At 51.1% G+C, this 11,848-nt stretch overlaps 2 protein-coding genes across 2 annotated transcripts in view; one reads left to right on the top strand and one right to left on the bottom strand.

Moving 5' to 3' along the window:
• Positions 1–3,989, top strand: part of NSD2 (nuclear receptor binding SET domain protein 2) — a 115,263-nt gene extending 111,274 nt beyond the window's left edge. The window contains 1 exon segment of the mRNA XM_003801124.3: positions 514–3,989. Coding sequence (XP_003801172.1) covers positions 514–785 — 272 coding nt within the window. The 3' untranslated portion in view covers positions 786–3,989.
• Positions 3,990–4,857: 868 nt separating this feature from the next.
• The window catches only part of NELFA (negative elongation factor complex member A), a 21,158-nt gene continuing 14,167 nt past the window's right edge, over positions 4,858–11,848 (bottom strand). The window contains exons 3-11 of the mRNA XM_003801125.3: positions 11,506–11,667; positions 9,927–10,016; positions 8,610–8,740; positions 8,451–8,520; positions 7,990–8,078; positions 6,969–7,080; positions 5,884–6,161; positions 5,707–5,806; positions 4,858–5,614 (exon numbers count right to left, since the gene is read on the bottom strand). Coding sequence (XP_003801173.1) covers positions 5,430–5,614; positions 5,707–5,806; positions 5,884–6,161; positions 6,969–7,080; positions 7,990–8,078; positions 8,451–8,520; positions 8,610–8,740; positions 9,927–10,016; positions 11,506–11,667 — 1,217 coding nt within the window. The 3' untranslated portion in view covers positions 4,858–5,429. The remainder of the gene's footprint in view (positions 5,615–5,706; positions 5,807–5,883; positions 6,162–6,968; positions 7,081–7,989; positions 8,079–8,450; positions 8,521–8,609; positions 8,741–9,926; positions 10,017–11,505; positions 11,668–11,848) is intronic.

Here is an 11,848-nt window from a genome sequence, read left to right on the forward strand (position 1 = left end):
AGAAGACGACAAACCAAAGTTAATGGACAATGACAGAAAGAAATACTTGTGTAGATCTAAGAGTTCTCTCTGAGCTAACAAAGAACATTAATCAAACTCATGCCAGCAAGATTAATACCCAGGTAGCAAATCAGTCTTAGGAACAGGCAGGTCATGGATGTGGCCAGGGCCCTAGGTAGACCTGTGACCTGGAACAGGGCAGCCCCTTCCCCTGCACTCAGGGACGACACACCTGTTCTCAGCACAGCTTCTGTCAGTGGCCAGGGCATAAGAAGCCAATACTTGGTGCTCAGGGCACAGTGGGGACCTTGGAGTGGATGGCTCTGAGACCCAGGGAGCTGAGGCCCTCTGCTGGGGCGGCCAGAGGTTGCCCCACCATAGCTCTGCACTGTGGCCTGTGGCAGTGCAGTCAGCCCCACTTGACCAGACAGTTTAAAAAACTATCTTCAACCAGGACAGTGTTAGTTATGATCCCACCACTTATGTGTGCTAATATTTTGTGTTTTGTTGTAGGCAAGTGGGAGTGTCCTTGGCATCATTGTGATGTGTGTGGCAAGCCTTCAACTTCGTTCTGCCACTTTTGCCCCAATTCATTTTGTAAGGAACACCAAGACGGGACAGCCTTCAGTTCAACCAAGGACGGGCAATCCTACTGCTGCGAGCATGACTTGGGGCCAGAGGCCATCAGAAGTGCCAAGACTGAGAACCCTTTTCCAGAACCAGTGAAGTTGAAGGGGAAGAGGAAGAAAAGGAGGTGTTGGAGGAGGGTCACAGAAGGCAAATAGCACCAGGTGGCAGCTTGGCCAGATCTAGGGCGGTGTGAGGTGGCCAGCCCTGCCTGTGGGGAGAGGGCAAGCATGGGAGTGGCCCAGGGTCCAGGACAGATGCACAGGCCTCCTTGGGAGGGTGCGCCTGCCTGCACTGAGCCCTCCTCCGCAGCGTCTGCTGCGCTTGCACTGACGACTGCCGAGCCGCCGTGGCCAGGACAGACACGCCTTCCTCACAAGCGCCACACTAACACTTGAATTTCTGAGAATGGCGAGGTTTCCTCCCGCTGTTTTAGGTTAAAGTTACGATTGAAAGTTAATTGGCGTATGAAATGTTTCTCTCATCTGAAGTGTATAGAATAGTATTTTTTCTAAAGGGCACTATTAACTCTGACCTTGATCTCGCTCTGCTTCTGCCTACAGCCGTCATCACTCAGGTGAGACCAGGGGGGGCCTCTGCATGGACTCGGACCCTGGATTCCTTGGAAACCATGATTTTGATTATTTTGCTCTTTTGAAACAGCTATATATTTTTTTTTTGTACTAATGTGAATTTTTCCTCAATGCTTCTTTTCCATCCTAGTGAGAAGCTGGCGGTGCAGATGATGATAGTGATAGTGTTGTAAGATTTCCTCCCATAGCTTTTCCTCGTCATGGATTTGACCTAAACGCCAGTAACTTGTCCACCATCAAAACACAGGTCTTGGGGAGCCCTCTTCCCAACCTAGCCAGGTTGGGGCACCTCCCACCTGGGACTATCTTCTGAACTTTCATCATTTGTGGGAAAACTTTGTATTATTTTTTTACTTGGCTTTTCTTTACAGTTTCTGGCTTTTATTCTCAATATATTTTTTGCTAAACCCATTCCACAAATCACCACTGACTGAAACGTGTATTTACTGATGCGACCTAAGTCCCACGGCAGAAGGAATTACCTCGGTGAGGGTGTGACACTGCGTCTGCCTGGAGTACAGGGACTGACAACTTAGGGAGCTCTGGAGGGCGCTGCAGGCACCACCCCCATGTGGGACCAGGACCAAGGAGACCCAGAGCTTTGTGCTGGTACCATCTGCATGCTTTCCCCTCAGCAGTCCAGGTCTGTTACTAGAAACACAGGTTGTGCTGCTGGCTCCGAGGTGCTCTGCACCAGGCAGGCTCAACACCTCCTCTCTGTGCAAGTCCATATCTTTTAGTTACTCAAAGGCCCAGCCCCACAGTGAGAAATGTCCAATTACTAGAGTCTCTAGACAGAATCTTAAAGACTTAATTCTTTTTTTCCTGGGGATTCCTCTTGACCCCAGGCTTGTGTGGAGCAGACTGGGAAAGGGAGAGGTGCATATGCCCCAAGGGGCAGTGATCTCCCAAAGGGGATGAAGGACACTTTGCGGCAGCTGCATTTTCTGACTTTTTCTTAGAATACCCCAAGGAGAAAATCCATTTTGCAGGAAAGTTTACAAAACTCTTGAAAACTGCTACTGAGGTCTCCTGTTCTTTCATGTTGTCTTTTTTGCTCTGTCCAAGTGCAGTTAGTTTGTCTTTGGACCTAAGACTGACCACTTGGTGGGTCTGTGACCAGCACACTTAGGCTTCAGGTGTGAGGACCCACAGTCCTGCCCTCCCTAAGCACTGGTCCTCCTGACCAGTGGCTGCTACCACAGTCCCAGACAAAAAGGGACTAAAGGAAAACGAGCTCTGCAGTTGGCCGGCTCCTCTGTGTGCCAGTTGCTCCCTCTACAGACGCAGCCGCCATGGCCACCAGAAGGACAGGCAGTGGGGAGAGCTTTCAGTTCAGACTCTAGCCTCTCAGATGGTCCCCAGAAAATCCTGGACTGGTTCATAGGGTTATGCTCCTTGTGCCCTGAACTTAGAGGCTGCTGTAGTGACAGGTCTTTGGAGCCAAGGCCCCAGGGGCCCTCTGATACCTGTAGGCAAATGCTGTCACCCGTCCAAGAGATCCTTTTCTACCAGTAGAGGGTTTCTTCGTAAGTCAAAACATCAGAATTGGTTTTGCAGTGCACTTTGGGGGAGAAGATTAACTTATTTTTGTGTTTGCCAGTAGTAAAATCTTAGGATGTTTTGAGTTATGTTGATATTACTTCCAAATTATTTTATGACCTTTCTGAAGGAAATACTGCAAACATTTTAAATATGGTTCCTTCCCCTTTCCAAAAAACTGTTAAACTAATGAGCAAATAACACTAACTTTGGAAGTCTTTAGAATATCAGTTTTAAACCAGAGTAAAACAAAGCTTTGGTGCCAAGCTTGAAGGGCCTTTTCCCATTGGAGCTCACCAACACCTAGCTGTGACCATGGATACATGGCTGGTGCTCTGACCTGCCTGCTTTGTTCAAAGAGCCTGGGAGAAGTTTCTTTTTAAAGACTTGGTGACTTTCTGAACATCAGCTTTGATCCTTTGTCATTAATGTGAAGCAAACCACAGAATGAAAACTGGCCAAACACCTCAAGAATCTCTGACGTCAGAAACCGAGCAGGATCTGCAGACCCAGACCTCCGGCAACAGCTGCACGCGTGAGCAGAGACAGGAGCACCCACACTGCACATGCGGCCACAGGGATACACTCCATGAGCAGGTTTAAAACATGGTCACTTGTGGGGAAATGTGGCCCCTGAAGTGGGAGAACCCGGTTTTGTCCTGTCTCTGAGAGGCTGAGTGCCCCTGGTGCCCACTCAGGTCCTCTGCTGCTGACACCTCCCAAGTATTGAGCTTGACACATGAACCATAATGTGTACAGTGCCCACTTTCTATAACAACAACCTTGTTTTTAAGAATTAAAGGCAAACCTGTTTCAATCAGTTAACAAGATGGTCAGTTCCAATTACACTGACCATCTTGTTGGGCAGCTGATGACTATCAGTGAAATGCCTGCCCACGAGGTGCTGCACGTCACTGTGCCCTACTGAGATGTGATGTGCCCACCCAGAAGTTAAACATAAATTTAAATGTGCCTCTTGGTGTCTAAACTTCATACAGTGTAAGGTCAGAGTCCTTTTAAGAATACCAGGTGCCGTCACCAGTTCTGATAGTTAGACTTAAAAACTTGAACTTCACTTTTGGGGGTGGGGGGGAAGTATACTGAAATATAGATTTGAGATTTGCCAGCTGGGGAAAAATAGCATTTAAAGTGGAAAGTTGTGTTTGGAAAATTGTGTATGAGTATTTTTGTATTAAAGAATTTTTAAAGGCTTTTTTTCTTAACTTATTTTTTATGGGATTGTGTTTTGACTTTTTTTTCCACTTTGCATTCCAAGGCACCAGGCAGAGTGAAGACACCTTCTCCCTTAGGGAGGGACCCCGGCCTGTCATTTCACTTTTGACCCTTTAGGGAGAGGCTGGTGCAGCCTTGGGAAGTGAATAAATACTGGAAAGAGCAGGGGGTACCAGCTGTGAAACAATGCATTGGTTTTTTCTTTTTCTTTCAAAAATAATTTGGACTTGGCGCCTGTAGCCCAGTGGTTATAGCGCCAGCCACATACACCAAGGGAGGTGGGTTCAAACCTGGCCCAGGCCAACTAAACAACTACAACAAAAAATATCTGGGCATTGTGGCAAGCGCCTGTAGTCCCAGCTGCTTGGGAGGCTGAGGCAAGAGAATCACTTAAGCCTAAATTTGAGGTTGCTGTAAGCTGTGATGTCACAGCACTCTACCGAGGGCAATATACTGAGACTCTCAAAATAAATAAATAGGGTGGCGCCTATGGTTCATGGGAGTAGAGCGCCAGCCCCATAAACTGGAGGTGGCAGGTACAAACCCAGCCCCGGCCAAAAAAAAAAAAAAAAAAAAAAAAACCTGCAAAAATTAAATAAAATAATTTGGTTCCCCAACTCCTATTAATGATAAATGGTCAGGAGAGAAGAAAACAGCTAACTTTCTCAGCAGGATCTCAGCCTTTTCGCCTAAAAAGCCTTTTACCACAGCCCATAAATCAATGGGCAATCCTCATACAGCAACAGGGGTATAGTGGGAAGGACTGGCCACATCCCTGGAACCCAACAGCCAGCCATGGGACGGGCTGGGGTTTCCAAGAAGGGAGGATAAGCTGGTCTGAAACACAGCTCCAGGGGCTTGCTTTAGAAAAGCTAAACTTTAATTATTCAGATCATTTTACAATGAAAATAGGTACCCAAAGACTGTCTAAAGTGTCAGCAACTGTACAAAAGACAAATATAAAACTCCCAGGCAGGCCTCGGTGGTGGACAGAGCACTGTTTCCTGTTCTCTGGCATGGCTGGGGTGTTCTCACCCGGTCCCCAGCACTGCTGTGTGCCACCTCTGGTCCCCTCAACCATGCTGGGGAGGGAGGGCACTGCACTAAGCAAGGAAAAGCCCTCACTTGAGGTCAATGGAATTAAAAAAAATTTTTTTAAGGGTGTAAGTCTAACAGGCAGAGCTATCACTAAAATCAGAATGTTATAACTTTTGGTTCACTTTAACATTCAAAAATGTTATATGGAATCCAAAATAGTATCTTAAATCACACAAAAATTAACCCATATTAAAATTTAAAAAACAAGCCCAAAACACCCCAGAGAAACAGATCTAAAACTTAAGGAACCTGCTAGGTGTCCACCACCTGGCTGCTTGAAACCAAAGCTGTCGCCCCTTGGAGCCCTGGTCAGGGCTGGAAGTTGGGCAGGCACCCTCAGGACACATTGGTCATGGGCTTGTACTTCTTGAAGCGCGTCCACTGGCCTGTGGCATAGTTCATCTCGAACACTGTGTCCACCAGCATGGTGGTGCTGCCCTGGCCATCTGCCTTGGGCAGGTCCTCCGTGTGCTCGCTGAGCTTGATCTGGATCACGTCCCCCTGCTCCTGGCATGGGTTCTCTATAGGGGGCAGGGGCTGCTGAGTGGGTGCCTGAGCCAAGGAACCCATCCCCCACCCAGGACACCACCCAGGCCCAGCCACATGGACATACCTCGGGAGCCTGCCATGAAGCCCAGGATGAGGGCCTTCTCGGGACGTGTGACCTTGTTCGCCGTCTTGAACATCTCCTGGGCAGCAAACATCTGCTCCCTCTGTGAGTTGGGGAGAGGGTGTGGGTGCATGGGCCTCACCAAAGCTGCCTGTCCCACCCTAGGTATAGACCACTTACTGTGAGGGACAAATTCTTCTTAGGCTGCTGCTGGGCAGGGGGCTGGGTCTGTGGGGCCACCATGGCCACTGGGGGTGTCTGGGCAGTAGGGGCAATGGCTGGGGGCGTAGTAGGTGTCAGGGGTGAGGTGGGTGCTGCAGGCGTGGGTGTGGCTGGGCTCAGGCCACTGTTGTACATAGGTGCTCTCTGCTTGAACTGTGCTGGCAGCGTGGGGCTCGGGGCACTGGGCTCTTCCGATGGCCGGCTGGCCTGAAGGCTGGCTTCCCGAGAAGATGAGGCTATAGGCAGAGTGTGGCCTGGTGAGGAAGGTCCCCTGCCCCACTCTCAGCCCCCACTGCTACGGGGAAGGTGATAGGCTCAGCTCTACTCCTGACTGCAGCTCTGCCCCACCCACCAGCTCTATCTTCCCCAGGACACCCAAAGATGCTGGCCAGGTTAGGGGCACAAGCCCCCTAAGCCCAGCTGGAGGGGCAGAGCCAGAGGTCTCAGTCCTTTCCAGGTTCACAGACAAGATACCTGGGCTCTGGTTAGCTCCCTCGCCCTAGCCATGTGGGCCCCCAAAAGGCTGCCTGACCCCGAGGTGAGCCATCCCCTTCCTTGCTAAACTGAGCTTGGAGCAAAACCCTGAACAGAATTTACTACGCCAAGTTTAACCTTCCCTTGGATATTCTCTCTCCCAACCTGGGGGCTGTTTGAGGGAGCCCTAGCACTGCCCTCCACAGCTCCCCTTTCACCTGCCCAGAAGCAAGAGCTGGGGTTGCTGGGTGGGCACAGACACCTGCAAGAAAGGTGCTGCTATCCCAAGACCAGGATTCTCCTGTCAAGCCCACAGTGGGCACCTGCCTGCTTCCTCCCAGGAAGCACTAAGCAGATAAAAGCTTCTGATTTATTTCTTGGAACTTGTGCTGGCCAGCAGGGGCCAAAAGAAAGCAACAGAACAGATGTCCTGGTATCAAGGTGAGAAATGCAGTCCCAGCAGCTCCCCTGAGCAAGACCATCTCCTGATGGACACGCTGGACTCCAAGCCAGCTTACTGAGAATGGGCCCAATAAAGGGACAACCTGCCCAACCTGCTGTCCACTCACCAGGGGGGTTCTCAGAGCTGGGGATGTAGGAGGAGGCAGGAACCACACTGGGCGTGGAGGGCAAGTAGCTCGTTGAGGGCAGCACAGGCTCAGTGTTCAAGGGCCCAAGTTTCTGGAACACAAGAGTTGAGGGTTCCTCTTGGACTAGGCCAGGTCTTCAGTGTGCGCCCCCATAACTCCCAGAGCTGCAGTAGGACATCAGGGATTCCCTTCCAAACCCCCTTGGGGTAGGCAGTGCCCTAGCCTCTTGCCCCTCAGCCCACTGGCACCTGCAACCACCTCAGTAGAGGAGAGGCCTGAGCTGCTCCTGTCTATGGAGAGGGTGGTGCCTAGGGAACCTCCCAAACCAGCTATCTTGGAGGAAGGAAGAAAATTAATTGCCTTTTCTTACCATGAAAGCTATTACAAAAAGATGACACGCTGGTTCTAAGAAAATTAGAAGACACAGTGTGTGCAATAGGAAGCAAGAGGCCTGTTGTACAGAAGTGACAACTGTGGCTGAGGACAGTCACCCACCACCTCTGTATGGCCACACTGTTTCCTACTCTCCACCTCCTCCCCACCCACAAGCAGGACTGGGATCTCCAGGGTGCTGAGATCTCAGACAGGCTGCACACTCAATAGCCCCACGCCTGGCCCTCACCCACACACAGGCACTGCCAGCCCCCACTTGTCAGAGGGGAAACCGAGGCACAGTGGTCAGGAGGCTCCCCAAGCAACCCCTCCAGTGAGTGTGGGACAAGTGCTTCCCAAACCTGAGTCTGAAGCCCATGTCAGGGCCCGTACCTCACTGTCTCTCATCTACCTGTTTATACACATCTGCACACATGTACATACACATGCACACAGCCACACCCACATATACACACATACTTTGCATGTATAAAGTATACACGCATGCACATACATGTACACACACATGCACATATATATTTTCCAGAAAACACAATTCAGTGGCAGCCATGGCCACCAGAGGGAGCACACTGGTTGCAAAGACACAGCTGCACTACACTGATCCTACCTGTGTGGACACCAGGCCAGCCGCATAGTCTGGAGTGGCATTTTCAACAACTGTCTCTTCTTTAGGTGGTTTTTCCACCACCTCTGCATCTGTTGAGAAAGTTGAGGTCCTTGTTAGTGACCCCCACCCCCCCCCACCCCCACCCCTCTGGCCTCCCATGAGTTCAGAAGGCAACAGTATCATCATCTAGGCAGACTCAGCTCAAGACACCAACTTCCAGGCAAAGGAAATGACCCTTTGGGAAAAGGGCAGCCGTCCCCATGAGGGAAGTAACATGTCTGCCAGTCAAGGCAGGGAGCTCAGAGGAACTGTGGCTTGGCCCCCCACTGCCTGCTGGCAGTCCTACCCATGCAAGTGACCACATGGCCTTGGCCAGCCCCAGAAAGGGGCAGAGCCAGGCCAGGGCAGTTCCACGCTGCCAACCCCTCCCTGCAGACCCTGACAGGACACACGCCACACACCTAGCGTCTTCCTCCTCCTCTTTGCCTCCCGGCCGGCACCAACCATATCCAGCTCAGAGATGTCAAGCAGCTGCCAAAACAAGCACAGCCCACACTTAACCTCAACAGAGAAGCCAGGCTCATTTTGGGGGGCTCACAGAAGCCAGGGGACTGGCCCACCTTCACACCCCTTTCTTTCCGCAGTGGTGTCCTTGAAGGTGGGATTGGGGTCCGGTTCCCAGCAGGGCTGAAGACACTGGGCGTCGTGGGGCTTCTGAAGGGCGCCTGCTTCGGGATGCCTCTGAGTGGGGCTGGAGAGAAGGCAGTACCATCAGCTGCTCAACAGCAGTGACCAGCAGGGCCTCAACACCCAACAACTGAGAGGGCCTGGGTCTCAGCTGCCAGGGAAGGCTGACAGGGACAGCATGTCTTGTCCACAGTTTGTGTGCTCGGTCCTTCTCTGTAACGAGCAAAGGCTAGTCCTGCCAGTATTGCTGTGAGGAAAGGGTGCTCAGCTCAGACCCCGCCAGACCAGGAAGTGCCAGGCCACAGCACTTGGCAGGCACAAGCCCTCGACTCTCAGGGACTTGCTACATCTCCACAGGCCCTGGGTGAGGGAGAGGACAGCTGGCTGAGATACCTGGGACTCCTGGACCACAGGCAGAGTCAGCCTACCCAGGAAAGCAATGGCTTCAGTCAATCTGTGACATCTCTGCCCATGACACTGAACAAAAACAAAGGTCACATCTCCAGCCAACACATCTCACACACAGAAGTGGTACCAGCACCGACAGGGCTCACCAACCCTCAAGGAGGGGCTTCCCCACAGGACAATGGCCTCCAGCCCTCTGGCCCCTAAGCTGTTGTCTAACACCTTCTAGAGGTGTGTGTGCTCTGCTGCTGTTCCCAAGGATAGCCCTGTTTTCTTGTCATCAATGCCTATCAATTCTGGTAAGTTACCCAACCCTGAGGGCAGTGAGGACGAATCATGAGGACAAAGGGACAGGTCTAAGAGCAGCACTTTGGGCTGGGGCCACCAAGGTTCTCCCCTAGTTGCTGTAGCACTGTGAGGCTGCTACCTCCTGAGGCTCTCCCCACCCTGGGGACATTCAAGGCACAGGGACAATATCTGGGCCAGTGGCCAAGCCAGAAAAGTTAGGAGCAGCCTCACCTCTGCCCACACCTGCCCCTGCCAGCCCCACCTACCACAGCCATCTAACAAAATCCAGTTTTCCCTCAAATTCTGGCTTCTCCCACTTAGTGAGTTCATGCTTCCTCCCAGGTCTCCCTTTCCAAGTGGAATAGTTTATGCAATACCCCAAGTCTGCCAGTTCTCAGTCCTACCAGGGCTAGGACCTGATCAGTTCTAACGTCTATCTGACCTTCCTGATAAGAACAGGTGGTGGCTGTTAGGTCAGTCATGGACAGCTCTGGCCTATTGGCAAGCAGAACACGTGCCCAGTATCACGACCTGCACTGGGGGGAGGGTGGTCTTACTTGTGGTGTCCATCTTCCGGAGCAGCCCCCGTCCCTTGGCGTGGAAGGGCACACCAGCACTCCTCCTTAGCTGCTGGGCTGTCTCGGTGGCTGTCAGGGAAAGGGTGCATGTGGGTGCTCGTCCAAGCAACAGTACCCTCGCCCCTCACATCACACTTCAGTGAGCCTGATGAATTAGAGACAGTCACGTGCAAATGTTCATTTTTTTCTAAACAAGCACTTGTCTGCTCACTGAGAAGCCTAGCACAAGTTCAAATACCACGTCTAGGTTTTTCACATGGACACCTCAGGTGAGAGCAGAGACACCAACAGTGCAAACAGGCAGCAGAGGCACTGAGGGGGTGCACCACTGCCACACTAGCCACGTAGGGCCCCCCGGAAAGCTCTAGGCTTCAGGGCTGGAAACACTAGCTCAGCCTGAAGCCTGGTTAAAGCACTGTCCTCCCCTAGTCCCTGTCACCACCGCACAGGCACAACGAAGAAACAAAGACTCTCCAGCTCAGCAAGGCGGCAGGTCAGGACCCTGAGGGCCCGGGCAGAGTCTGAGGCCACTGCTGGAACACAGGTGTTGTAAATATTAACTCCATAGCCATTCAAAATAAAAGTTTACTGAAATCTGTATTGTGTTATTTAACTGGAAGAATCATTTGCTTGCCCTCTTCCCAGCAAGTATCTTCCATACATACTCAGTAAGATGCTGTTGGGAAGGCATTAAATGAATGATCAGCTATCTTTCTCTTTCTCTTTTTTTTTTGGGAAAGGGTCTCACTCTATTGCCTAGGCAGGAGCGTAATGGTATGATCATAGCTCACAGGAGTCTCAAACTCATGGGTTCAAGTGAACCTCCTGCCTCAGCCTCCCAAGTAGCTGGGACTACAAGTGCAGCAGCACACTGGCTAATCATTTTTTAATTTTAATTTTATTTTTTATATAAGGTCTCACTATGTTGCCCAACTGGTCTCAAACCCTGAGGCTCAAGCAATCCTCCTGCCTCTCAAATGTTGTTAAAGTCAAATTAAGCTCACTGGCAGCCTGAGAGACCCAGAAGGTGCATCAGACTACACACAGCATCCACCCCCCCACAGGATAGGAGCCAGGCCACTACGTACAGCAGCACACTCCACTTGGCTGGTACAGATTTCACTTTTGTAACAGAAATTACAGACACCTTAACCAGAGATTCTAAAGTTTCTAAAATCATGTTTTCAGAACACACAGTTAGGTATAGTGATAAATAAATTTTTAACAAAAAACTTTATGGGCCAGGCGCAGTGGCTCATGCCTGTAATCCCAGGCCAAGGCAGAAGGATTTTCTCTACTAAATAGAAAAACTAGCCAGCATTGTGGTGGGCGCCTGTAGTCCCAGCTACTTGGAGGCTAAGGCAAGAGGACTGTTGATCCCCACGAGTTTGAAGTTGCTGTGAGCTATGACACCATGGCACTCTACCCAGGGCGATAGAGTTAGACTATCTCAAGAAAAAAACTTTATGCAGACCTCTGCCTTCATAAAAAGTCAACATTAGCACCATAAACTCTACAAGACCTAAGAAGGAGATGCTAGAGGACAGCGGGCACTCACACTTCTGCAGTAGCTCTGCCCGCAGCGTGGCACTCTTGGGTTTCCGCTTCAACTGAAAATGCTTCACTGGGGGAGTCAGGGGTCCAGCGAGGGTCGTCAGGGCATTTTTATTCAAGTACTGGCATTCCAGTGGCAGCATGGCAGATGCCTCGCACTCACCCACTGCATGAAGACACCCACAGCCCAGTTACCAGGCAGTCAAGGCCAGAAAGCTCACAGTTAACACTAAGAGCCGCCCACCCCCACCGCACTCCCTAGAGGCAGCTCTGATAGTTTCTGTGTTTTTGAGTCCCATGTGGTCCCTGGACCAATTCCCTGCTGCTCCAACCCTGCCACCCCCCGG

This window comes from Otolemur garnettii, unplaced genomic scaffold (assembly GCF_000181295.1).
Source record: "Otolemur garnettii isolate 467f Iridium unplaced genomic scaffold, OtoGar3 scaffold00198, whole genome shotgun sequence".
Lineage (NCBI taxonomy): Eukaryota > Metazoa > Chordata > Mammalia > Primates > Galagidae > Otolemur > Otolemur garnettii.